Here is a 27,427-nt window from a genome sequence, read left to right as displayed (position 1 = left end):
AAAACAACACATAGCCATAAACAACTGGGTTTATATACTTTCACTTTGTCAAATATAAATCTAGTTCAACTAAAATGTAGTTAAAAAAAAATAATTATCTGAACACAAACTAAAAACTATTTCTACAGAATAATGTTTTTGGGGTCGCCAGAAATTTTTGATATCAAAATAAGGTCACGATCCAAAAAAGGATAACAAATGGATTAAATACTCGATTACTTTAAAGCGAGGGTGTCAAAGTCATTTTAGTTCAGGGGCCAAATATGGAGCAGCTTGATTTCCAGTGGGCCACAGATTTGATGCTGGAAAATTAATAATTTCAACATTATTGTACCCTGTTTGTACTTCTACGTATACATACTTTACTTTAAATTTCCTTGATTATGTGACCAATTTCTATTAAATAACTGAAATATTATGTAATAGTTTAAGGAAAATTTAAGGATTTTGAAAGAATTTAGATTTTCAGTTCAACATTAAAAATGACTGCAATGATTCATGTTTTTTCTGTTATTTTTACTTTTTCTTGGCCGAATTGGATGCTCCAAAGGGTCAGATTTGTATTCCCTGGCCATTAGTTTGACACGTGCTTTAAAGAGTAGATGATCCACAATCAGTTTAACGTGATAATAAAATGCCTTTATTTTTCCTTTGTTTTGATAGAACACAATGTGAAACTCATGTTCAAACAATGCAGCTTTGTGCACGGAGAGTTTGTATAAAATGTTAGCATTTGAAAAGTTCAGAGGCTATTATTAAATAATAGATGTGGAGAGTTCAAAGGTCGCAGAGGGCGTTAAAATCATCAAAGCCGAGAAAACCACAGTCCAGGTCTCTCTGACGTCACTCTTTGTGAGCCTTCAAGTGTCTCCTTTAAACCGGGTTCTCCACTTGAGTCTGAAGTGGAGAGCGTGGTTCCTCCTGAAGAGAGATGGATGGAGGATGGAGGAGTGGAAGGGCCTGGACCAGCTGGACCAGGCTCAGATGGTTCTGACTGCAGCGCTGCAGACGGACAGTCACATTATTTCATGGTGTCTCTCACAAACCAGAGCACTTTGGAAACAAAGGGAATCAGACGGGCGACAAACAGTGGACGACATGTTTGGAGGAACTATCATTTAGATCATTTATTCACTCATTGTTAGGCCTAAATAAATCACTTTTAAAAGAATGAGGAGTGACAGTGGTTCCCATACAACATGAATCAGCGTCACCACTGAGTGCTGTCCAACAGGGCAATAAAAATACAATTATAAATACAACAGTACAGTGACATCACAGAGTACAATTGGAACAGTAAAAGTCACCTTCAACACTGGTTAAACACCAAAGAGAACATGCGTGTCTTAAGGTGTGATTTAAAAACAGGAAGGGAGTCGGCCTGTCTAACGTACAGAGGAAGCTCATTCCACAGTTTGGGACCAACTACAGAAAACGCTCGGTCTCCTCTAAGTTTGCGATGCGTCTGAAGAACCATAAGCAACACTTGATCAGCTGACCTGAGGGAACGTGTTGGGGAGTAGGACGCGAGCAGGTCGGACAGATAACGCGGGGCAGGGCCATTTAGGCATTTAAAAACAAATAACAGAATTTTAAAATCAATTCTGTATTAGACTGGTAGCCAGTGAAGGGAACACAGAACAGGTGAAACATGGCAGTTCTGAACCAGCTGCTGGCACGTGAGCGAGGACTGGCTGATGCTGGTGTACAGGGCGTTACAATAGTCCAGTCGTGTTGTGACAAAAGCATGGATCAGTATTTCTTTGATGCTTTGAAAGTGAGGACTTTATCTTTGCTAGTTGCCTCAGATGGAAAAAAACTCGCCATCACCACAGCATTAATTTGTTTGTCAAATTTTAAATTGTGATTCATTTTCACACCAAGATGTGAAACAGTGGGCTTGACAAACTGTGACAACGATTCTATACTTACCGAGGATGCGCTACCAGAATTGCTCAGCCCAACTTGGAGGACTTCAGTCTTTTTATCATTGAAATGCAAAAAGTTAGCAAACGTCCAGGATTTGATTTCATCAATGCACTCCAAAAGTTGAGTGGTACTGAATGCATTCTCATGCTTAACGGGCACATAGATTTGGCTGTCATCAGCATACAAATGAAATGACACCCCAAATCTATGGAGAACAGATCCTAGCGGTAGCAGATACAATGAAAACAGGAGTGGCCCGAGGATGGACCCTTGCGGTACGCCATATGACGGGGGCTGTGGAGGAAACACAGTCCCACACTTTGACGCAAAAACTGCCCTCTATTAAGTAAGATCAGAACCATTTCAGAGCACATCGCCTAATGCCGACCAAGACGACACAGGAGGATTTTATGATCCACTGTATCAAACGGTGGTCAGGTCCAACAGCACCAAAGCCACAGTGTGGCCAGAATCATTAAATATCAAAATATCACTAAAAACCCTTAATAAAGCTGACTCAGTGATGTAGAGGTTCTTAAAACCAGACTGAGAAACCTCAGGGATCTCATCCTCATCCAAAAATGTTTTGGACATTTTGGGAGAAGGATCGTTAGAATCAAGGCCTGGCTTTTTAGTTAATGGCTGAACAACAGCATGTTTGAAACGTGCAGGCACCGCCCCATTCACCAAGCATCCATTAATACAATGTAAAACAAAGGGTGCTATTGTGGAAAAAATGTCTTTGAACAAGTGTGGGGAAATGGGATCAAAGGGTGAACCATCGGGCTTCATTTGACTGACCACCTTTTCTAAATGAGTGTTTCACAGGCTCAAACTGACAGAACAAGGCTGTGCATGTGACATAGTCAGACACGCCAACAGAAGGAGGGCTGATAAGGGCCTTAGTGGTCACAACCTTATTTATAACAAAGTTCAAGAAGTTTTCACACACTGCAGGTGTTGCTTCTAGGTTATTGGATTGATGAACATTAAGTACAGTATTCACCATATTAATTTCACACTTTTCTGATGGTTATGCAAACTGACCTTTAACATTTGAAAGGAAACCTGCAACTTATCCCTTTTCCACCTTTGCTCAGCTCTCCTGCACTCACTTTGAACAGCGTGAGAACTGTGCACGCTTAAAGCATTTCTTATAGACAGTTGCTACTCCACCTCCACGCCCCATTGTTCTTGGCATGGAGGAATAGGTAAAGTCAACAGGCAAAATTTCAGGGAAGTTACTAGACTCACCAACGCCGATCCACATCTCTGTTACGCAGAAGAAATCCAGCCCATGAGACACAATAAAATTCTTTAAAAAGAAGGTCTTGTTCACCAGTGATCTGACGTTTACCAGCGCTATCCTGGCTGGAACCACAGTGCTGCTCAGCCTGCACAGTAGCCTGGCAGAATATCCGATTTAGCGACCGATGATTGTGGAGATTCACTCCGCGCCACTGGACACAGGAAGAAGGAGGCGACAGATCTGTGTCATCACATCGTCCAAACCATCCACAGGAACAAGGCATCTGGTCGAAACAAAATGCGTCGAGCCAAAGTTGCTGCGGACAGGGGCAGCAAGCAACAAACGGGCCTTTAGTTTGACCAGCCTTCCACTACACTTTCTCCGGCGTCTGCATCACGCTCTGCACGAAGATGGAGCCGACACACGACGTAGGTGAGCTGGTATCCCAGACAGGAGAGGTGGGCAGGAACTTCCATGTCTCTTCCATTCAATATTCACCAAGTCTAGACACGAAGGTTGAAGATCTAGTAACGTTTGGTGATCATAGGCCAGGAAGGAGTTTACTTCCACTGCAACAAATGACAGGAGTTCCACAAACAGAACCAAAGTGCACAGAGATAGACGGCAGCCCAAACATACTGGTGCCATCTTATCTTAAATAAATAAAGAACTACATAAATAAAACCTGCATTCGCAAGGCGAATACGTATTTGGCAATTGAAAATTGAAAAAATTTGCAAAAATGACAACCTGTACCTGCATTTGTTGAGAAGTTTATTCTTTTTACTAATTAAACTGAAATTAATCATGCAAGAAAAATAGAAGACTTACCTTGACCTTAAATATGACCTTGAGCGAAGGTCAAGGTCACACCTTGAAAGGAAATGTTGTTCAATGGTACCAGTCTGAGAACTGGATCTCAATTTGTGGCCAAGTTATAGGAAAAAGTATTTTTTTTGTTTTGGCTGAGCTTCATCGTACTGAGAGCGTCGAGGTCTCACTTTGTTCACTTTTCTGAGGAGTTCTTGACATTAAAGATTTCCTTGAGCGAAGGTCAAGGTCAGACATTGAAAGGAAATGTTGTTCAATGGTACCAGTGGCCAAGTTATTGAGAAAAAATAAAAATTTGATTTTTAACACTTGACGTGACCTTGACCTTGACACTTTGGCTCCACAAAAGGTCAACTGCACATCATTGACATTACCCCTATGAGATTACATGTGTGTCATTAGTGCTGCATTAATAGTCTAGGAGGAGTTCCAGGACAAAGGAGTTGCGGAAGAAAAATAATAAGAACTATAACAAGACACTTTACTTCATTCTGTGCACTACCATCTCACTGAGTATATACTGTCTACTATATACTATAGTATGATTAAGAAGGTGAGCGTTCCCACTAAAGTATACTTCCAAGTTTCCCAAGATGCATTTGGAACCTACAGCGTTAAAAACCTTGTTCACACTGAGGCTAAATATCTCTGTTGATTCTCCACCTTTACTTTGAAAGTTCTGAAAACATTTGAAGTGAGAAAGTGAATATCAACATGTGCTCAATAGAGCCATAAAACTGATGTAGACACATTTCATTCACATATTTCACACATTTTCAGAGACCCTCCCTTGTCCTACTGACTAAACTTTCTGTTTACTTCAAAATAAGAACCCTATTTACAACAGAGTTAAAAAAAAAACGTAGAGATGCTTTTATTTTGAAAAGAGGATGTTTGATTTTTATCTTGAAGCCAGTCACTTGAGCATTTTACATTCTGCTCCCAATGCATCATGGGACTGTTGAGTATGACTAGTGTGTCCACTGTGCATACTTAAAAAACGTTCCTATATAGTATACATCCTGGTATTCTTCACCCACTCAATCTATTCATACTATCTAATGTGAACGCTCTACATACTCACTTAGATGTCACACTTAGTTGATCAGAACCATTTCAGAGCACATCACCTAATGCCGACCAAGACGACACAGGAGGATTTTATGATCCACTGTATCAAACGCAGCGGTCAGGTCCAACAGCACCAAAGAATCATTAAATATCAAAATATCACTAAAAACCCTTAATAAAGCTGACTCAGTGATGTAGAGGTTCTTAAAACCAGACTGAGAAACCTCAGGGATCTCATCCTCATCCAAAAATGTTTTGGACATTTTGGGAGCTTAGAAATTGGGCAAAAATGAGAAGGATCGTTAGAATCAAGGCCTGGCTTTTTAGTTAATGGCTGAACAACAGCATGATTGAAACGTGCAGGCACCGCCCCATTCACCAAGCATCCATTAATACAATGTAACACAAAGGGTGCTATTGTGGAAAAAATGTCTTTGAACAAGTGCGGGGAAATGGGATCAAAGGGTGAACCATCGGGCATCATTTGACTGACCACCTTTTCTAAATGAGTGTTTCACAGGCTCAAACTGACAGAACAAGGCTGTGCATGTGACATAGTCAGACACGCCAACAGAAGGAGGGCTGATAAGGGCCCTAGTGGTCACAACCTTATTTATAACAAAGTTCAAGAAGTTTTCACACACTGCAGGTGTTGCTTCTAGGTTATTGGATTGATGAACATTAAGTACAGTATTCACCATATTAAAGAGAACACAAGGGTTGTTCCTGTTGGATGTTATCGTATCAGCAAAATATATAGCCTTAGCAGATTTCACACTTTTCTGATGGTTATGCAAACTGACCTTTAACATTTGAAAGGAAACCTGCAACTTATCCCTTTTCCACCTTTGCTCAGCTCTCCTGCACTCACTTTGAACAGCATGAGTGGATTCATGAAGCCACGGCTCAGATCTGGGTTTGACACGCCTCACTTTTTTAAAATAAGCACATCAAAAAGAATCAGCAATTGGTCTGAAAACACTGCATCACATACAATACAATTTCAATCAAACATTTCACTCGTTTTCAGAGACCCTTTATTGTGCTACTGACTAAACTTCCTGTTTACTTCAAAATAAGAACCGTATTTACAACAGAGTTAAAAACAAAAACAAAGAGATGCTTTTATTTTGAAAAGAGGATGTTTGATTTTTATCTTAAAGCCGGTCCCTTGAGCATTTTACATTCAGCTCCCAATGCATCACGGGACAGTTGAGTATGACTAGTGTGCCCACTGTGCATACTTAAAAAATGTCCCCATATAGTATACATCTTGATATTTTTCACGTACTCAATCTATTCATACTATCTAATATGAACGCTCTACATACTCATTTAGACATCACACTTAGGATGAGTAGTACGTTAGCACAAGTAGTACGTTAGTATGAGTAGTACGTTAGCATGAGTAGTGCGTTAGTATGAGTAGGACGTTAGTATGAGTAGTACGTTAGCATAAGTAGTACGTTAGCATGAGTAGTACGTTAGCATGAGTAGTGCGTTAGTATGAGTAGGACGTTAGTATGAGTAGTACGTTAGTATGAGTAGTACGTTAGCATAAGTAGTACGTTAGTATGAGTAGTACGTTAGTATGAGTAGGACGTTAGTATGAGTAGTACGTTAGCATAAGTAGTACGTTAGTATGAGTAGTTCGTTAGCATGAGTAGTACGTTAGCATGAGTAGTGCGTTAGCATGAGTAGGACGTTAGTATGAGTAGGATGTTAGTATGAGTAGTACGTTAGTATGAGTAGTACGTTAGCATAAGTAGTACGTTAGCATGAGTAGTACGTTAGCATGAGTAGGACGTTAGCATAAGTAGTACGTTAGTATGAGTAGTACGTTAGCATTAGTACGTTAGTATGAGTAGAACGTTAGCATAAGTAGTACGTTAGCATAAGTGGTACGTTAGCATAAGTAGTACATTAGGATGCACAACCCAAGTGTGCAACAATTATTACAACAATATTTCAATAAAAAGGGAGAAAACAGCAGATTGAAACACAGCTTAGTGGACCTCGACCCTGCTTTTTATTATTGTATTAGGACTCTGTGCTGGTTTTGTTTACATGTTGCAGCTCATTTATTATTCATCATGAACTAAACAATCTTTAATGTTATCAGGCACATTTACCAGAATCCTCTTTTTTGTAAAACTGTATCAAGAAAGTAAAATCTAGTTATGATTTTTGGTTCACTGTTGAACTACTTTGATCAATTAAATGTGCCAATAATGAATTGAACTGATAATAATGCTCATCACTCCTCTGTGTTGTTGTCCCCCCTCCAGGACTTCACCATGACCCTCTACCTGCGTCACTACTGGAAGGACGAGCGTCTGTCGTTCCCGTCCCACAACAACCAGAGCCGCACGTTTGACTCGCGGCTGGTGAAGAAGATCTGGGTTCCCGACGTCTTCTTCGTCCACTCCAAGCGTTCCTTCATCCATGACACCACCATGGAGAACATCATGCTGAGGGTCTACCCCGACGGGAACATCCTCTACAGCGTCAGGTAGGGACGCTTTAGTCCCGCCTATTAAAAGATCAGGAAACAACACATTAAATAATGCTAATGCTAATGCTAATGCTAACATGTGTATCAGGGTGACAGTGACGGCTCTGTGCTCCATGGACTTCAGCAGTTTTCCTCTGGACACACAGAACTGTTCCCTGGAGCTGGAGAGCTGTGAGACGCACACACATCATGTGATAATACTGAGATACCAGAGGAACTAACATCTGTCTGTCTGTCTGTCTGTCTGTCTGTTTCTCAGACGCCTACAATGAAAACGATCTGATGCTTTATTGGAAGAACGGCAACGATTCCCTGAGAACAGACGAGATCGTTCTGTCTCAGTTTTTCATCGACGACTTTCATGCCTCTAACGGACTGGCCTTCTACAGCAGCACCGGTACCACACTTGGCCCCGCCCACTGCCACATTTAGCTCCGTCCATTAGTAAAATAACAAATAATTTAACAACTTTGCATTACATTAAAAATCACAAATAAACCAACAATAGAAAATCTACTAAATTCATAAATACAAATATAAACTATAGTAAAGTAATGTTTTTCATCAGACTGAGTGACTTATTAAGTCTCTCTCACTCTTTTCCTCAGGTTGGTACAACCGCCTCTTCATAAACTTCATCCTGCGTCGTCACATCTTCTTCTTCATGCTACAGACGTATTTTCCCACCATGCTGATGGTCGTTCTGTCCTGGGTCTCGTTCTGGATCGACAGACGCGCCGTCCCTGCTCGAGTGTCTCTGGGTGAGCGCCGCATCAACACATATTTAAATCACTTCCTCAGGAAACCACCCAATGAGAATCAGTCACACCAAAGCCCCGCCCCTTTACCCTCTGACCCTGCTCAGCCAGCGCTGCACTTGCATTCATTCTTAAGTGTTCTGCAACTGAAGCTTTTATTTTGAAGTTTGTGTTCCTCTTCTTCCTGCAGGTATGACCACCGTGTTGACCATGTCCACCATCATCACAGGAGTGTCCTCGTCCATGCCTCAGGTAACGCTTCCTTAAAACGTCAATAGATCAATAAATAAATAAAAAAGTCTTCATTTAAGTGCAGTTCATTAAACAAACAGTACAAATATGAATATTAACAAAGGTTATTCATGTTTAGTTTTATATAGAATTTATACAATAATGAAAGCAATTATCAAAGGATTTACAGTAAGTAAGATTATGAAATAAAAATACAAGGTTGTTTTTTAAATAAATACGATAAAAGAATATAGATTCTACAAATAAAAAGATGCAAAATGTTAAATAAACTAGTTATTCATTGAATGATAAAACAAAATATTGTAAAGATTTTTTTTCAAGTATTTTTGAATTAATTGATGGATGAAATATGTTTGAAACCCTCATTAATAATAGTGTGTGTGTGTGTGTGTGTGTGTGTGTGTGTGTGTGTGTGTGTGTGTGTGTGTGTGTATGTGTGTGTGTGTGTGTGTGTGTGTGTTCTTCAGGTGTCCTACGTCAAAGCGGTGGACGTCTACCTTTGGACCAGCTTCCTGTTCGTCTTCCTCTCAGTGATCGAGTACGCTGCAGTGAATTACTACACCACACTGGAGGAGATGAGGAAGATGAAGAGGGGGAAGGTACACACACACACACACACACACACACACACACACACACACACACACACACGCATTATAGAACATTAGCTGAACTGGGTTTCCCTCTAGTGTTCAATCTGAGCTACTACATCTACACAATAATAATAATTCCTCTTCTTACTAAGTAATAAGTATAACTAATACACATTAAATTATAATAATTATAAATGTTAATTATGACTTATATTTTGTACTAAAAAGAGGTAGTGAATTTAACACAATTAATTAATAAAGATATTAAAGTACTATACTTCAATTTTCCTTATCTCTCACCAGAAAAAACATAATTAGAGTTATGGCGTTTGGAAGAAATATGAAAATGTCACAGCACAGATTGTGGAGTGTCCTGAGGTGAGAGAGAAGGAAACTTAAAGATGAATATTTGCATTCAACATACGGTAAATGTTCTTCTTCTGAGTGTGAAGAAACTCCAAACCAGAATCCCCTCCCACATGTTTGAGTTAGCTTAGCATGTAGCCACCAGTCCCATATGTTTGAGTTAGCTTAGCATGTAGCCACCAGTCCCACATGTTTGAGTTAGCTTAGCATGTAGCCACCAGTCCCACATATTTGGTTAGCTTAGCACATAGCGACCAGTCCCACATGTTTGGTTAGCTTAGCACATAGCGACCGGTCCCACATGTTTGGTTAGCTTAGCACGTAGCGACCAGTCCCACATGTTTGGTTAGCTCAACACGTAGCGACCAGTCCCACATGTTTGGTTAGCTCAACACGTAGCGACCAGTCCCGCATGTCTAGTTAGCTTAGCACATAGTGACCAGTCCCATATATTTGGTTAGCTTAGCACATAGCGACCGGTCCCACATGTTTGGTTAGCTTAGCACATAGCGACCGGTCCCACATGTTTGGTTAGCTTAGCATGTAGCGACCAGTCCCACATGTTTGGTTAGCTCAACACGTAGCGACCAGTCCCGCATGTCTAGTTAGCTTAGCACATAGTGACCAGTCCCATATGTTTGGTTAGCTTAGCACGTAGCAACCAGTCCGACATGTTTGGTTAGCTTAGCATGTAGTGATAATGTCTGAGCAGGAGGTCAAAGGCTAAAGGGGCGGGGCTAACACACACACGGATCACTTCTCTTCCTCTCAGATCCCGTCCACGTTCAACGCCAGCCAGGCCATGGCCTTTGACGGCTGTTTCCACGACAACGACATAGAGCTGACGCCCTTCCCCCCGCTGAGGCCGTCCTTGACCCCCGACCCCCTCATCGCCGCCAATCAGAGCTCAGACTCCCGTTCGTCGGGGGGAACGCGGCTCCGTCGTCAGCGCTCGCTGCGTGAGAACGTGGAGCTGCTGGTTAGCAACAGCAACATGATCGACTCGTACTCACGCCTGGCCTTCCCCATGTCGTACCTCCTCTTTAACACCATCTACTGGAGCATGTACTGCTGAGGGGCGGAGCCTGATATACACACACTGTTTCTGCTCTAGCAGGAGATTGGTCGACACTCTCAGTGCTTTATTTATATCAACCAGAGACCTTCATCATCATCATCATCGCCTGAAGATGATCACTGATCACATGACAGCCTGTGATTGGTTACTGACAGAAACCACTTACTTTTCTCAGCATTTAACCATCACAGCGCTACTATAGAGATAAATGTGTCTTTTTTATACAATCAAACAAAAATAATGAATGCTGGTTTTGTTTAAAATTTAAAATTAGATCACATAAAACTATAAATGTTGTGTTTCAACTTCAAGCTTGTGGGCTGGGCCTCTTCTGGATGATGTTAGAAGTTTTTTTATTGGTCAATTTCAAAATATCAGGAAACATAAACAAAATGTATAGTTTTATGAAAAAAAAAAATTTTTGTTTTGTTTGCTAATATTTTTTTTAAATCAAAAATCCATTATGTTTGTTTACAAATATTTTTTTTGTTTGATTGCACAAAAAAAACACATTTCTCTCCATACGGTATCTGTGCATCAGTAACTCTATGTGACTTCAGTCTGAGCGAAACGTCAAGTTGGGACTTTTTCAGCGTGATCGTAACTCACGTGATCGGCTCGATCGATCAGAGCATCCTTATTTTAAAATGCAGTCAGAGCTACGTTTTGCACATTTCCTTTTTTAATAACACAAAGGGAAGAGTTTACTGAGGCTGTGCGAGGTGAGAACGTGCCCTATTTAGAGATTAGGGTGTTCAGCATGGAGAATGTTGGAGAGCAGAGTGAAACAAGAGAGAAATACCACACGGATGGCCGTCTGTGGGGAAAACAAAGAAGAAGAGCAGATAAAGTCAAGAAAACATGAACTTTTTAGTCATCTGTATCAGAAATGCTGAGTCAGCAAGAAAGCTGCATTGTCGTTGTGGCCTTTGGTTCAGTCTACGTCTCCTCCTCCAGCAACAATACCTGCAGCCATCAGTGAGTAAAGTGAGTAAATAATATCCACTGTTATCCAGGAACGTTCATTATTATTATAGTCGTCTTAAAGATGGAAATCCTGGTTTTAATCTCTAATAAAATGGGTTAAAAGTGACCAAAAATGTTGGAAAAGGTGGTGAAATGGGATTTAAAAACCACAGAAATTGGTTAAAAGTTGTAAATTAGAGTGGATAAAAACAGACAGAAACAGTGGTTAGAAAGAAAAAGGATTCAAAGTCTCAATATTGGCTTAAAGGTGGCAGCAATGGGGTAATGTAATTAAAAAAAACGAGGATTAATTAGTTTAAACTGGCAAATAGTGGGCATGACAAATTGTGAATGTGGTTAAATTGGCAAAAACAAGCGTTAAATATGGTGAAAAGAGGTTAAAAGTGACAGTAATTGGTCAACATATGTGACATTAGGTGGAAAGGTGGTAGAAAGGGGTTTATAAGTGCTGGAAATGTCTTGAAAGATGAAGAAATGTGTAGAAAAGGCTTTGAAATGTGATGGAGACGTGTCAGAAATTGTAGTAATGTAGCAAAAATGTATTAAAAGGAGTGAAAAATATGATGAAAATCAATTAAAATTGGGTGGTTTTGGTGTAGTTGCAGAAAGAGTAAAAAATAAGCAAAAATTAGCTCAAATTGTTCACAAAAAGATTCTTAGTTTCTTGAAGGAATCTGGAGACCCTCTCCCAGTGTCTCGTGACCCCAAAAGGATTCCTGACCCCAAGGTTGAGAATCAACGCCTGTCTTAGAATATTGTCTTAGATAATCCTGTGGTCTGAGGTTTGTTCACAGTGAATTTGTCCTTTCTGAAAAGGGGCGGGGCCAACAATCGTAAATATTAAACCTGTTCAATACATAATGCTGCGTTCATGGGAACTTGGAATTTCCGAATTTAAAGTTCAGATCTTTGACTTCAACCGAGTTCAGCAGCAGCTTATGGAAATATCGCAAACATGGCTGAATATTACATTTATTTGTCGACTTTACCAAATAGGAACTCCGATTCAGGTGGCGTTCCATGTCACTTTTTTAAGTAGGAAGTCGTAAAATAGTCAGTGTTGTTTCTCTGTTTATTTTTTTTAGGATTAGGATTAGGATTAGGATTAAAAACGACAATGTGTCGTTTTTAATCCTAAAAACGACACATTGTTATGACTTTTCCTTTCTTGTTGTCATTTTTGCCACAGCTTTAACCAAATGTAACCGTTGTTATTTATAAATTCAGGTTAAAGTACATGAAACATAAGCTTTTAATGCCATAACTGTTAAAGGAATCAGACATTTCACCATTGCCTTTCATTTTAATGAGATTTTAGTCACATAAAATACAACTTTTATCTACTCACTTAAACTGAGTCTCTGCGTGTGAATAACAACCGTTTAGTATTTCATTCTGTTCATTTTCACAAATGTGGACTTTTATCATTATTTTTATTACGTCATTGGATCTTTGGGACACTTTGGTTCTTTCTGTGTTTTAGGTGTGATATCTGTGAAAATGGAATGTTTTTGGCTGCTGATGTGTTTCACGAGTCATTTTTACTTAAAACCATAAAACTATTATTATTATTATTATTATTATTATACTACCACACATGTCTCTCTTATTTTATCAAATTGTAAATTATTTTCTCCGCACCTGAAAAAAAATACGTAGAAATTATTATTTCGAAGCAGAACCGTTCCCTGAGCGGCCCTCGCCTGTCTGGTGCTACTATACGACACGCACTACAAAAACATTTCAATAATTTAGATATTATAGAACTCGTTGAATTAAATGAGATCATTAAAACATACAGTGAGGTTGGTTTCTTTTATGTTTGACTTGTTTTTCAACCATAAATTTAGTCCAAATTCAGCCTGATTAGTTCAACAGTAGTTTAAGCAGTTAATAAACTTATTATTAGGGAAATTAAAAACATTTTTCTTTTAGTTGCGTTTTTACCCGTTCATTAATAATTATTCTGAGATTTAACCCTCAGACCTCAAATCTGACATGTTAAAATTGGAATAATAAAATTAGTTATTGTACTATAAACTCATCTTAAATGTAAATATATATATATTATTTGTTATTACGTGTAGATTATTTTTAAAAAGAAGATAATTAATATTCATAATAGAATATTTATTTACTGTAGAATAATCGGATCTGGGCATGCGCATTGGAAACTCGCTATGCTAAAAAAAATGCTACGTAGCGTGAACAAAATCCACTTTTGGCGTCTTTAGTTCGTTAGTCTTTTTTTTTAAATAAATCTAATTTCTTGAATGTTAGATTTGTAATTTATTGTTTTGTATCGTTTTCTAATTAGTTATTATTATTTATTTATATTTTGCACGACCGTCCCACGTGTCTAGGTTTCCATGGCAACACTGGCATTGGCGTACAGTCAGGAGCAGTTTACGTTAGCAGACTACAGCACACAGACGTGTATTGATTTTTATTTATTTTTATTTATTTATTTATTTTTTATCAGAAGAGTTTTTAAAAGCTTTAAAACACATTAAAAAGTCAACAACAGGAGAGGAAATATGAGGTAAGTTTATCATATTTAATCTATGCTTTTGTTTTTCCTGTTCTTTCGCTAAAAGTAGAAAACGTGACTAAAAACCGACTTTTCCTCATCGTTTGCGCTAAACTCACGGTTAATGTTGCTTTTCTACTAAACACTGGCTCGTGTTTTCACAGTTTTAGGATTTATTTCTGTTTCTTTTAACAGGCGAGTCAATGAAAACCGTGATTTACGAGCACAGTCAGATTTACACAAACAACGTTTATAAAAGATACAAATCTAACCTTCACCTCGTGAAATGACTGTTTTATACTGTTCCAAGGTTTAAAAGTAATCTTTTATACATTTTTAGTTCTAAATTCTTTCTGCCATTTAATGCTGACAGGCAATTGTGTTTATGTATTTTTTGACGGTGTTAAACTTGAGGCCTGTGGGCCAAACACGGCCTTTTGTAGCATCCAATACGGCCTGCAGAATGTAGCAAAGATTGGAGGAAAAAACATTGATCAGACTTTATGGAACTCTTGTTTGTGCAGTATATTGTGTTTTTGAAGCAGTAATTTACAGCTGGAAATAAATAAATGGTCCACAGTGTTTTTGTTTCTTTTTACTTTTTTATTTATTTAAGACCATTATTTTCTTGATTTTACAGGTTTTTTTTACTTGACATTGCAAAGGTTTCCCATCTGGTTCCAACTTGATTATAAAATATGTCAGAATTTGAAAAAAACTAATTAGTATTTTTTCCAGCTGCGGTTTAATGACATCAGAGCAGAACTCGCTGGACCTGACTTATTTTCAGAGGGCGCTGACGCTCAGAGACCCTCAGACAGAGCACAGTGTCTACTATCAGGTACTGTCACACACACACACACTGGTTTCCCAGCTTCAGCCATAAATGATATGGTTTCATCTTTATCTATAAAAGCAAGGATTCTGTTTGTGTGCCTGTGTGTGTGTGTTCCTCAAATATCTCAGTGAATCAGGCTCAGATTGAGCTGAGACTTTCAACATGGCTGCTGCTTGGTTCAAGGGTGTGTAAAGTCGGATTTGTTTGGACTGCAATGATAACGTTAATAAATTATTTCATGAAATTGTCCTAAATGCAGCTTTGCAGAACAGCTCAATGTTGACAGGTAGTCATGGTTGACAGGTAGTCATGGTAACTCACGATTAGTTGAGAACTGCGTAGAATCTACAGGAGTGACTGCACAAAGGGCTTTTAAAAACAACTAAAGTGGGTCTAAAAAAAAACCACATCGTAAATATTGACCAGCAGGTGTCCTCAGTGAGCAATGATTGTAACTAAGGTGAGTAATAATGATAATAAAAATTATTATTTTATAATTATTTAATTATAATAAAGTAATGTAAAAAAATAGGCTTTCACTACATAAATGTGGAACTAATGAGTGTTATAGGGATAAAGGTTATGTACAGAATTTTATATATATCAATCTACATTCACATATGCATTGCATTGTACAAGTACATATATATAATATACAGTACATGTACACAAACACATACATTTATGGACAGACTGTATATATAGATATTGTTTTGTGAAATGTACGAGGCAAACTCAAAATTTGAATAAAGAACTTTAAACATCGTTTTCAAATGAAAGTTGAAGAATGTGTGTGTGTGTGTGTGTGTGTTGAGGCTACATTGAAAGGAGACCCGTGAATGGGTCAGTGAAGGAGGGAAAGTCTGACCCCTTTCCCAGCGCCACTCTGCAATTGGTCACACACACACACACACACACACACACACAGCGCTGAGTGGCAGCGACATGTGAGCTCCTTCACATGTGCTATTTTAAGTTGGGGGGGGGGCAAACACGTCTTTGAAAGAGCGACAGTCGGAGGTCATTTCTCTTTTTTTCTGTAGCTGCGAGCGGCTACACGTGGCCCGTTTGGTGGTGGTGGTGGTGGTGTTAGTCAGCGTGGCTTCCACCATGGGCTGCTGCTTCTGTAAGGAGCAGAGTGAACTCAGGGGGCTCCTCCAGCCACAGGTCAACACCAGCTCCAGCTCCAACGTGGTGAGGGAGCAGCTCAGGCATCACGCCACCGCCGTGCTTCAACATGTGAGTGAGGAGAAGAGAGACAGAACAAAGCCAGAGAAGAACCCTGTAGAGGAACGTCACCCAGAAGAAGAGCCCAGAGTGTTTGTGGAGGTGAGTGAGGTGGGCGTGGCCAATCAGAGCCCAGTCCAGTCCAACGCCATGCGGCGAGCGCATTGGTTCACTCAGCTTCCAGACGTAAAGGACGACCAATGGTGTCCTCCAGTCATCCCATGGTCACATGACCAACAGGATACCTGCGTTGTCACGGCAACACTGTGCCAGCCCTCAGCCACGAGGACTCAGACCTTCTACAGCATCTGCTCCATCGAAGTGGACGAGGAGTGTGACCTCACACACACCCCAGAGCGTCGAGAGGATGTGACATCACGCACAGGTGGAGGTGAGGGGGCGGAGCCAGGGTGTAGTGCTGGAGTGAAGGGAGAGACAAAGGATTCAGACGTGGCAGAGACGGGAACTTCCTCCAGCATCACAGAAACGGCTTCACCTTCACAGACGCTCTGTCAGAGAGAATCCGTCCAATCAGACGATTCCAAACAAGACCTCAAAATAAAACACTCCTCAAGTTCAAACCCCGAGCACATTTCCTCTGAGCGTGAAAGTACAAGGTGTGGTTTGAGCTCTGAGGATGGAGCTAATAGTGAGGACATGTCTGAAGCTCCTGAAAGTCTTCCTCCTGAGGTGAGGTCCACTGCTGAAGCTCCAGGTGAGATCAAACCAACTTCTCCTCCTGCTGTTCTTTGCTCCTCTGACGTTCCTCAGGAGAACAAGGCCGTTACAGGAAACCAACGATCTGTGAACGATCGCTCAGCTAAACCTGAAGATGGAGGTTTTCTGTCCTCCTCTTCGTCACGTCCTCCTGAAGCCACCATCAGTGAAAAGACAGAAGTCGTATCAAAGTCAGCTGAGAGCATTGGTCCTTCCTCCTCACCTTCTTTATCTTCACAGGCTGGAGGTCGGTCTGAAGACCAGCTGAACCATTCTGAAGAACTTCTCTCTGAGGAGCACCCAAATCTCTGCGTCCCTCACCTCGTCTCGTCTCCAACCAACACAGAAAAAAACAAAACGTCCTTTTCTCTATCGGCCACTACCAATGAAAATCTCAAACCAGAAGAAGGAAGTTTAGGTGAAGAACCATCTGATCACCTGGAGTTATTGTCCACTGAAGCAACCCTTTCAGACCCAGTGGAGAAACAGGACCAGAAAAAGTCCTCATCTTTGTGTTACTCTGAAACTGAAGCTGAAGTTGACCAAAAAATGACCCAAATATCCCCTCCTCCCAGCGATGACGAACCTGGACATCACCTCATCTTTGGTGGACACCAACCTGCTGATACAAAGAAGGTCCAAACAGACAGTCTTCTTCATCCTGCTGAAGATGAAGACCAACACAGACTCATCCTACCACACAGAACATTCTCTGACCTGCTCAACAATTCAGGAGAAGTCGATACATTTAGGAAACAGAACTCACATCAGCTTCCTATGGATTCCTCTTCATTGTCCACCTACTTGCACTCTGAAGCTGATCATCCTCACAGACATGGAGAAGAAAAGAGGAACAGGCCTGAAGGAAAGCTCAACTTCTATCATCTAAACCAAGACAAACAGCAGAGGGAGCGATCTACTCCACAATCCCATAAACTTCCACCTAGAAACCAATCAGAAGAAGCCCCTGAGACAGAGGACCTAATTTTTCCTCAGGCTGTTGAACCTCCAGACCTTCACGATCAAACACCTGAACCACCCTTACCTGAAACTCCACCAAGAAACGATCCTGAAGAATCACTTGAGGCAAAGGATCTTTTATGCTCTAAGGTTGATGAAGCTTTAGAACTTCACCATCAACGCAACCTTCTTTCTTCACCTTTAAATCCATCTAGTAACCAATCAGGAGAAGCCCCTAAGAGAGAGGACCTCATTTCTCCTGAGGTTGATGAACCTCCAGCCCCTCACCATCAAACAAACCTTGTCCCTTCATATGAAGCTCCATCCATAAACCAACCAGAAGAAGCCCCTGAGACAGAGGACCTCATTTATCCTCCAGCCCCTCACTATCAAACACCTGAAGCACCTTTACCTGAAACTCTGTGTAGAAACCAGTCAGAAGAAAAGAAAGAGACTAGGAACCTGTCTCATATATGGCCCAGGGAACCTTCAGACCTTCACACTCAATCAAACCTCTGTTCACCTGAAGCTCCATCCAAAAACCAATCAGATGAAACCTGTGAGACAGAGAACCTAATTTCTTCTCAGGTTGATGAACCTTCAGACTCTCACCATCAAACAAACCTCCCTTCACCTGAAGCTCCATCCAGAAACCAATCAGAAGAAGCTCCTGAGATAGAAGACCTCATTTATCCTCCAGGCCCTCATCATAAAACACCTGAACCACCCTTACCCGAAACTCCACCAAGAAACGATCCTGAAGAAACACCTGAGATGAAGGTTCTCTTCTGCTCTGAGGTTGATGAAGCTCTAGACTGTCACCATCAACATAACCTTTTTTCTTCACCTATAAATTCATCCAGAAACCATTCAGAAGAAACCTGTGAGACAGAGGACCTTAGTTCTCCACAGATGGATCTTCACTTGATGGACATTTCAACCAATGAGACACAATCTCACATGGTTAACGCTGACTCTGACAGAATCCATGACGAAATTGTCTCAGCTCTGGATGGTGAGGAAGAACACTTTTTGATGGCTGTAGATCCTGTAGACCCTGTAGATCCTGTGGACCCTGTGGAACCCATGGACCCTTTAGATCCTGTAGACCCTGTGGACCCTTTAGACCCTGTGGACCAGGGTCAGATAGACGTCTACGCCTCCACGCCGTCCTATGAGATCCACCTCCAGGACGGTGAGGCAGAGTCTGACGGAGGGATGAGGGAGATGGTGTCAGAGCTGCTGGAGGACGACTCAGACTCCTCCCTGTGTCGGTTCTACCCCGATCTGTGGACACGGCTGGGTGTGGAGGATGGTGGTCTGGGCTGGGGTCAGGGGGTGGGGCTTGTAGCGGTCGAAGACGTGCACGAGCAAATCCCGGCGTCCGTGGCAGAGCTGCATCCGATCATGGCCGAGCTGCATCCAACCATGGCAGAGCTGCATCCAACCATGGCTCTGCTGAGGGCGTTTCCTTACAGTACGGCCACGTGTGTGTGGGACTGGAACCAAGACGACACGCACGCCGTAAGTAGACGTTAGAGTTCAACATGATGTCAGTGACTCATCCACTGACTCACTCATTGACTGACTCACGCAACTACCGACTCAACTCCTGACTAAACTACTGACTCAACTACTGACTCAACTATGACTCACGCAACTACTGACTCACACAACTACTGACCTACCCTCCCACTCACTCAACTACTCGCTCATCTACTGACTCACTAAACTACTGACTCAATGAACTACTGACTAAACTACTGACCCATATATTCACTTTGTACGGAGCTAGTTGGATTTCTTCTGATTATTATAAAACCTTTGTCTCCTGTGGGATGAGTCAGTGAAGTGGATTAATTCATCCCAGTGTCTGTGCGCTTGTACATGCATGAGTGAGTGAGTGAGTGTGTGTAAAGGGGAGGAGTCAGCTACACATCATCACACACCCAGATCACTATAATAACTATTGTTTGTGTGTAGTTGTGTGTGTTTTCACCGCATTGTGTTGTTGTTTACTTACATCAGGGCGACCGTGGCTCAGGTGGTAGTGGGTCGTCTTCTGATCGAGAGGTTGGAGGTTCGATCCCAGTACCTGACTATGTGTCGAAGTGTCCTTGGGCAAGACACTGAACCCTAAGTTGCTCCCAGTGGTCGACTAGTGCCTTGCATGTCAGTCCTGTCCCACTGGTGTGTGAATGTGAGAGTGATTGGGTGAATGAGCTGATATGTAAAGCGCTTTGAGACTGTTTCAGTGGTGATAAAGCTCTATATAAATCAAGTCCATTTACCATTTACCATTTACCATTCCAGGAGACCATGGTCGCCCCCAGCCTGAACCCTAATGCTGCTGCATGGCCCAATCCCAGTCTGGAGCTCCCTGACTCCACCCACTCAGAGCCCCAGCAGCTGTGGCTACATGTCCAGGATCAGCTGGGCGCTCTGAACGGCGCCGTGGAACAAGCTCCTCCCATCGTCGACGCTCCGTGGAGCTGCGACCTTCAGCTGGATGATGATCTTAAAGCTGTAGCGTCCCTAAACACAGAGGCCATTCCGACAGACGGAGACACGGGTGAGACGCATCAACGTGAACGTGTCACTGTGTGTTCAGAGGACGTGAGGGAGGAGCTAAGCAGCATCCTGGAGTCCTGCCTCAACAGGTGACCATCACTTTAACACACGGTCACACTAGGGCTGGGCAATCCATCGACATTCAACATGTATCAAATTTTCTATTTTGGGGATACAGAAAATTACAATATCGCCTTTATCGATATATATTTTATAGCTTATTTTGTAACAAAATACTTGTTTTAGGAGTCGCTGATTTCATTTATTCTGAGAACAACATAAAAAGCTCAGTTAGATGATCACTGAGTGTGTTCTAACCCTGACCTTCATCTAAACAAGCCACACTACAGAACTCACTCACACGTGCTGTCCCTTAGAGGAAAAAAAGCCCAAAGTGGCTCATATTGTCCAGCTGTTAGTTAATAAATGTGCCTGTGTGGCACAGCAATTTTAATACAGAATTGTTTTTCTGGTCTGAGTTTATTAAGTAAAAAATATTTATATTGTCTATCAAACTTTGAGAAAAATATTGAAATATGAGTTTTAGTCCATATCACACACTGTTTGCTCCACGCTTTGGTGCTTTGACCTCCTCCCTCCATCCCTCCCTCCCTTCATCCGTCCTCAGGGAGCACCTGAGTGGAGACCTGTACCTCCAGTCCCAGATGGACAGTGACCAGTACGTCTCCATCAGCACCCTGGGCAGCCTGGACAGGATCAGGAGGCTCACCACAGACCTGGACCTGATCACAGACATCCTGAAATGTGTGTGTGTGTGACTGCTTTATGGTGTCATTCACAGCAGACACACACACTCTGAGCTGTGGATCTTCTCTTTGCAGCTCTGCCCACGCTCCAGATCGCCCCATGTGGTCAGAAGGTTCGAGTCCTGCAGAGCCGCTGTGTTCTGATCCTCAGAGAAGTTTCCAACAGCACGCCACGAGAGGCAAGAGACACACACTCTCACACACACAGACACACACACACACACAACTCCCAAAATACTCGCACAAAATGATTCCACACAAAATGGAAACAAAACATACAAAGTGAAAACTGCAAAAATCTTTACAAAAATACACAAGTACAACAATAAAGCACAAGACTATGATTAAAATGCACAAAATGAATCTAAAAACACACAAAACAAGAATTTACTCACATTACCCACTTGCTGCAACAAAACATGCAACACAACTAGACTCATTACATCAAAACAGGCAATGACTCAGAACGTAACGCAACATGATACGAGATGACAGTGTGTGTGTCTGTGCGTGTGTGTGTGTGTGTGCATGTGTGTGTGTCCTCATTAGGAGGTGGAGGCTCTGTTTAAAGGAGACGCTGTCCCACACTTCCTGAGCTGTGAGTCTGTCACCAACAACAACTGGTTCATCACCTTCAAGTCAGAGGCCGACGCCCAGCAGGTACAAGCCAACCAATCAAATGCAGGGTGGTAACAATATCTCAGTTTGATCCTCTAATGCAGGGGTTCTCAACCTTGGGGTCACGTGACCATGGGATGGGGTCACCAGATACCTTCAAGAAATTAAAAACAAACAATTTAAGCCCGTTTTTTTTTCTTCTTATTTTTACACTTTTTTTGCAACTACACCAAACTCACAATATATTTTACCTATTTTCATCACTTTTTCTTCCCATATTTTTGCTCCTTTTAATGTATTTTTGCTACATTATTCCCATTTCTGACACATCAGATTTCAATGCTTTTTCTGCAAATTTCTTCCACATTGTCAGCACTTATAAACCCTTTCCACCACTTTTCCACCTAATGTTTATTTTTTTTTCAATTTAACCACATTCACCATTTGTCATGCCCATTATTTGCCATTTTAAACTTATTGTTCAAATATTGAAATTTTAAACCATTTTTTGCCACTTTTTCTGTCTGTTTTTGCCCACACTAATTTGTAACTTTTAACCATGTTCTGTGGTTTTTAAAATCCCATTTCACCACCTTTTTCACCATTTTTATATCACCTTTTTTTTTTTAGCTCTTCTATTAACTTTACAGTAGATCACTAAAATCGTATTATTAGCTCCTGAAACATAAAGTTCAGTTTAAACAGGATGATTGTTTAAAGCAAAGGTCAGCGGTTCTTCTTAGTTAACAGTTATAATTAGTTAGTGTTTCAAAGTGAACATAAAGAGGTGGATACAAATATTTTAACATTAGTTGAGGTTTAAAAACAGACACCAGCATCCAAAAGTGGCCCCAGACCACAGCTTTGTGCTAAATGTGTGTGTCCTCAGGCCTACCACTACCTGAGGGAGGAGGTTCGCTTCTTCCAGGACAAACGCATCATGGTGAGGATCAAAGCCCGGACCATGGCGTCCACCAGCTACGCTCCAAAGAACGGCTACAACCTCCCAGCACCTGACCCCCACACCAACCAGTACAGTTCCTACTACCACCTGCCTGCCTGCCCCCACGTCCTCTCACCACAGCAGGAGTACGACCTAGCCGTGACTGGGTGGAGCATATCCCAGCAGGTGGAGGAGGGAGGGGTGAGTGTGACAGATCACACCCATTGATCCAGGATCAATAACACCAGATAAATAGAGACACAGTGGAGGTCTCACTCGCTCAAAGAAAAAAGATGTAAAAAGTTTGATATTGTTTAAAAAGTTTGGTGCATTGCATTGTGGGATTTGGAGTCCTGTAGACAGATGGTTCTCAACCTTTCAGGCTGCGACCCCCAAAATTAAGGCCTCAGAGATCAGGGACCCCCACTGTAGCTGAATGTGGTTGAACACAGACATGAACATGTGGAGACAGGACCATCTATAAGGGGGAATAAAGGGGAGAGATTTTTGGGGTCCATCCATAAAGTCGGTAAAATGATGGTCCATTGTTCTATGAATCTGTGATAACCACATTTATTTATTCATCTGAATAATATCCACTGTTATCCAGGAACGTTTATTATTATTATTATAGTCATCTTAAAGATGGAAATCCTGGTTTTAATCACGAATAAAATGAGTTAAAAGTTTCAAAAAATGGTGGAAAATGTGGTAAAATGGGATTTTAAAAACCACAGTTGGTTAAAAGTTGCAAATTAGAGTGGATAAATGATAAAAAGTGTCAATATTGGATCAATTAGATTAAACTGGCAAATAATGGGCATGGCAAATCATGAATGTGGTTAAATTGGCAAAAAATAATCATGAAATATGGTGAAAATAGGTTAAAAGTGACAATAATGGGTCAACATATGTGACATTAGGTGGAAAAGTGGTGGAAAGTGTCACATGGGAGTAAATGTGATTAATAGGTTAAAATATGGAGAGATTAGTGTAGTTGCATAAAAATGGTAAAAATAAGCAAAAATGGCTCAATTCAATTTCATCTGGATTCAGATCATTTCGTTTAAACTTCAAAATAAACATCTTCTATAGTTTTGCCATAACTTTGGGTGAAAACACCAGAAATGTGTTGGAATTCACTTTGGTAAACACAATAAATCACAGTAAGAATGAAGTAAAAACACAGGACTCCACATCCCACAATGCAATGCACCAAACTTTACCAACAGTCTTTACAATGGAGATGAAAACAAAGTTTATAGCCATAATTTCTTTGATGTTCTGATCTATGGGGTCTATATTATGAATTTATCTCATAAAAAATGATCGATTCATCACCGATTAGCTGTGCAGCTAAAATATAACATGTTTTTTTTTTTCCAGGATAATCATTTTCTGGTGAACAACAACAGAAATGGATTTGGGGCGGGGTCTACCTTTAAGCCCCACCCCCAGCCCAGGCAGAGGTGATAATCTTGTAAACATCTACACACTTCAATGTAAAGTGTGTAACTTATAAAGCAGTGTGAGTGATGTGTGTTTAGGAGAGGCTCCCGCTGGTCGTCCTCTACAGACCCCCACCCTACAGTGGAGTGTTCATTCTCTCCTATGAAGCCTGGAGCACCACGCTCACGAGGAGGCGTACGGCGCCAGAGCCGCGGAGGATGGACAGAAACCAACAGGACGTCTAACAGAGGAAGGTAAGAAAGTTATTATACACTTATTAGTTACACAGCTGAGGAAGAGGAAGAGGAAGATGAGACGTGTTTGTTGTGCAGGAGAGGAAACTTCATCCAGAGGAAGAGAAACGACCTCAGCAGCACCGTGAGTCTAAGCCACGCCTTCATTTAGCCGCCACATTACTGTGAAGTGTGTGTGAACCAGGTAGTGTGTGTGTGTGCGTGCGCAGAATCCTCCGAGAGAACCAACTCCTCCTCCGGACCTCAGCCTGACCAGCTTCCCCCCTCTGTTTCCCGCAAGTGTTTCCATGGCAACAGCATCGACAGCCAACTTTAAAGTAACGTCCAGTTACACACACACACACACACACACACACACACACACACACAGAACGCTCACACATCTGTGTGTGTAACCAATAACAAAGCCGAGTGCTGCTACATGCTAAGCTAACCCAAACATGTGAGACTGGTCACACGTGCTAAGCTAATCTAAACATGTGGGACTAGTCGCTATGTGCTAAACTAATCTAAACATGTGGGACTAGTCGCTATGTGCTAAGTTAATCTAAACATGTGGGACTAGTCGCTATGTGCTAAACTAATCTAAACATGTGGGACTAGTCGCTATGTGCTAAGTTAATCTAAACATGTGGGACTAGTCGCTATGTGCTAAGTTAATCTAAACATGTGGGACTAGTCGCTATGTGCTAAGTTAATCTAAACATGTGGGACTAGTCGCTATGTGCTAAACTAATCTAAACATGTGGGACTAGTCGCTATGTGCTAAACTAATCTAAACATGTGGGACTAGTCGCTATGTGCTAAGCTAATCTAAACATGTGGGACTAGTCGCTATGTGCTAAACTAATCTAAACATGTGGGACTAGTCGCTATGTGCTAAGTTAATCTAAACATGTGGGACTAGTCGCTATGTGCTAAACTAATCTAAACATGTGGGACTAGTCGCTATGTGCTAAGTTAATCTAAACATGTGGGACTAGTCGCTATGTGCTAAGTTAATCTAAACATGTGGGACTAGTCGCTATGTGCTAAACTAATCTAAACATGTGGGACTAGTCGCTATGTGCTAAACTAATCTAAACATGTGGGACTAGTCGCTAGTGCTAAACTAATCTAAACATGTGGGACTAGTCGCTATGTGCTAAGTTAATCTAAACATGTGGGACTAGTCGCTATGTGCTAAGTTAATCTAAACATGTGGGACTAGTCGCTATGTGCTAAACTAATCTAAACATGTGGGACTAGTCGCTATGTGCTAAACTAATCTAAACATGTGGGACTAGTCGCTATGTGCTAAGTTAATCTAAACATGTGGGACTAGTTGCTATGTGCTAAACTAATCTAAACATGTGGGACTAGTCGCTATGTGCTAAACTAATCTAAACATGTGGGACTAGGTGCTATGTGCTAAGCTAATCTAAACATGTGGGACTAGGTGCTATGTGCTAAGCTAATCTAAACATGTGGGACTAGGTGCTATGTGCTAAACTAAACATTGTTTAACTGTGTGTAATTGTGACTGTGATGCCAACAGGAACCAATCAGAGTTGAAGCACCACCACCAGTAGAGTCAGAGGAGCCTCTGTCAGCCAATGAGCAGTGAGTATCTGTCTCCAGTTAGTCCAGTGGCTTTAATGACTATGAACTGGTCTCACTCTCTGTGTGTGTGTGTGTGTGTGTGTGTGTGTGTGTGTGTGTGTGTGCGTGTGTGCGTGCGTGCGTGTGTGTAGGGTGGAGAGGAACAACCAAGTAAGACCAGCCACACTACAAAAACTTTATTTTTTTATTTGATATCATTGTATTTTATTTCACCTCTTCTTTTAGTTTTATTGAATTTAAATGTGTTTTATTTTATATAATTGTATTTTTTTTTTACCTCTTTTCTTATTGTAACTTAATGTATTTTATTTCATTTGCACATAACATGAATTTGAACAACAAATGCAGAGACGTGTGAGAATGTTCAAACATTTATTATTATTAGTTACATATTAATTTAAATTGTCATCAGGAACGTGATGATTTTTCATCTCAGCCCAAGAAGCTAAGCTACGCTCAGATTGCCAGTAAAGTCTCAGCCAACGGGACGGCAGCGCCGGCTGACCACACCCCCTCAGAGGAACCACTCATGCCGGCATACCCAGGCCACGCCTCCTCCACCGCCATCATGACGACTGAATAAGATGGAGCCAGGCCAGGGTTTTTAACGTCGTCTGCTTTAGGAGGCGTGTGTGTTTCTGTGTGTGTGTTTTTGTGTGTGTCGTGATTCGCTGAAGGTGAAAGTTTTTCCACTCCTCAGACTTTAGATGTTTTTAAGCAGCTTTCTTTGATTTTCAGAGACTTGTGGTCCTTCTCTACATGGACGGGATGCCCCGCCCTGTTTTCTCTTTGATACTTGAAGAGTTCCTCCTCCTTTTTGTGTGTTTAAGTGTGTGTGTGTGTGTGTTTAATACATGTACAGGTAGCCTCTCTGTGTTTTATCTTTAATGTTTTTATTGTGTGTGTGTGTGTGTGTTTAATACATGTACAGGTAGCCTCTCTGTGTTTTATCTTTAATGTTTTTATTGTGTGTGTGTGTGTGTGTGTGTGTGTTTAATACATGTACAGGTAGCCTCTCTGTGTTTTATCTTTAATGTTTTTATTGTGTGTGTGTGTGTGTGTGTGTGTGTGTGTGTGTGTGTTTAATACATGTACAGGTAGCCTCTCTGTGTTTTATCTTTAATGTTTTTATTGTGTGTGTGTGTGTGTGTGTGTTTAATACATGTACAGGTAGCCTCTCTGTGTTTTATCTTTAATGTTTTTATTGTGTATTTTAAACATGTGGAGCTTCCTCCGCAGCCTCTCCGTGTGTTGTGAGAGGTTAAAATGTGTGTTTTACAGTGTGTGTTTCTGTCCTCTCTGTACAGATGTACATAATATGA

At 41.2% G+C, this 27,427-nt stretch overlaps 2 protein-coding genes across 3 annotated transcripts in view; both read left to right on the top strand.

Annotated features, from left to right (window-relative positions):
* LOC114454012 (gamma-aminobutyric acid receptor subunit rho-3-like) overlaps positions 1-14,997 on the top strand; it is a 23,022-nt gene extending 8,025 nt beyond the window's left edge. Inside the window, exons 4-11 of one of the 2 annotated variants that reach the window (XR_003672504.1) lie at positions 7,369-7,592; positions 7,684-7,766; positions 7,855-7,992; positions 8,204-8,356; positions 8,544-8,605; positions 9,073-9,204; positions 10,337-11,629; positions 14,898-14,997. Coding sequence is in view for 1 of the 2 variants with exons in the window: in XM_028434080.1 (XP_028289881.1) it covers positions 7,369-7,592; positions 7,684-7,766; positions 7,855-7,992; positions 8,204-8,356; positions 8,544-8,605; positions 9,073-9,204; positions 10,337-10,639 (1,095 nt within the window). In the remaining variant the exon portion in view is untranslated. Of the gene's footprint in view, positions 1-7,368; positions 7,593-7,683; positions 7,767-7,854; positions 7,993-8,203; positions 8,357-8,543; positions 8,606-9,072; positions 9,205-10,336; positions 11,986-14,897 lie in introns of those variants that run through there. The other variant, XM_028434080.1, reaches the window with a different exon arrangement.
* Positions 14,898-27,427, top strand: LOC114454011 (uncharacterized). The gene is made up of 14 exons (XM_028434079.1): positions 14,898-15,000; positions 16,041-19,425; positions 20,215-20,561; positions 21,101-21,237; positions 21,315-21,418; positions 21,789-21,899; positions 22,747-23,001; positions 24,187-24,269; positions 24,348-24,503; positions 24,582-24,627; positions 24,713-24,820; positions 26,041-26,105; positions 26,237-26,255; positions 26,518-27,427. The coding sequence occupies exons 2-14, from the start codon at positions 16,108-16,110 to the stop codon at positions 26,686-26,688; spliced, it is 4,920 nt and encodes a 1,639-aa protein (XP_028289880.1). The 5' UTR covers positions 14,898-15,000; positions 16,041-16,107; the 3' UTR covers positions 26,689-27,427.

Source organism: Gouania willdenowi, chromosome 20, assembly GCF_900634775.1.
Source record: "Gouania willdenowi chromosome 20, fGouWil2.1, whole genome shotgun sequence".
NCBI classification, from domain to species: Eukaryota; Metazoa; Chordata; class Actinopteri; order Blenniiformes; family Gobiesocidae; genus Gouania; species Gouania willdenowi.
The sequence above is the reverse complement of the archived record's forward strand: the minus strand, read 5'-3'. Positions and strand labels throughout refer to the sequence as shown.

Bases quoted from the DNA above. Each gene is read 5' to 3' on its own strand.
- LOC114454011 (XM_028434079.1), top strand. From the start codon at position 16,108: ATGGGCTGCTGCTTCTGTAAGGAGCAGAGTGAACTCAGGGGGCTCCTC. The intron at 23,002-24,186 runs GTGAGTGTGACA...TTTTTTTTCCAG, and splicing joins AGCAGGTGGAGGAGGGAGGG to GATAATCATTTTCTGGTGAA. The intron at 24,270-24,347 runs GTGATAATCTTG...ATGTGTGTTTAG, and splicing joins CACCCCCAGCCCAGGCAGAG to GAGAGGCTCCCGCTGGTCGT.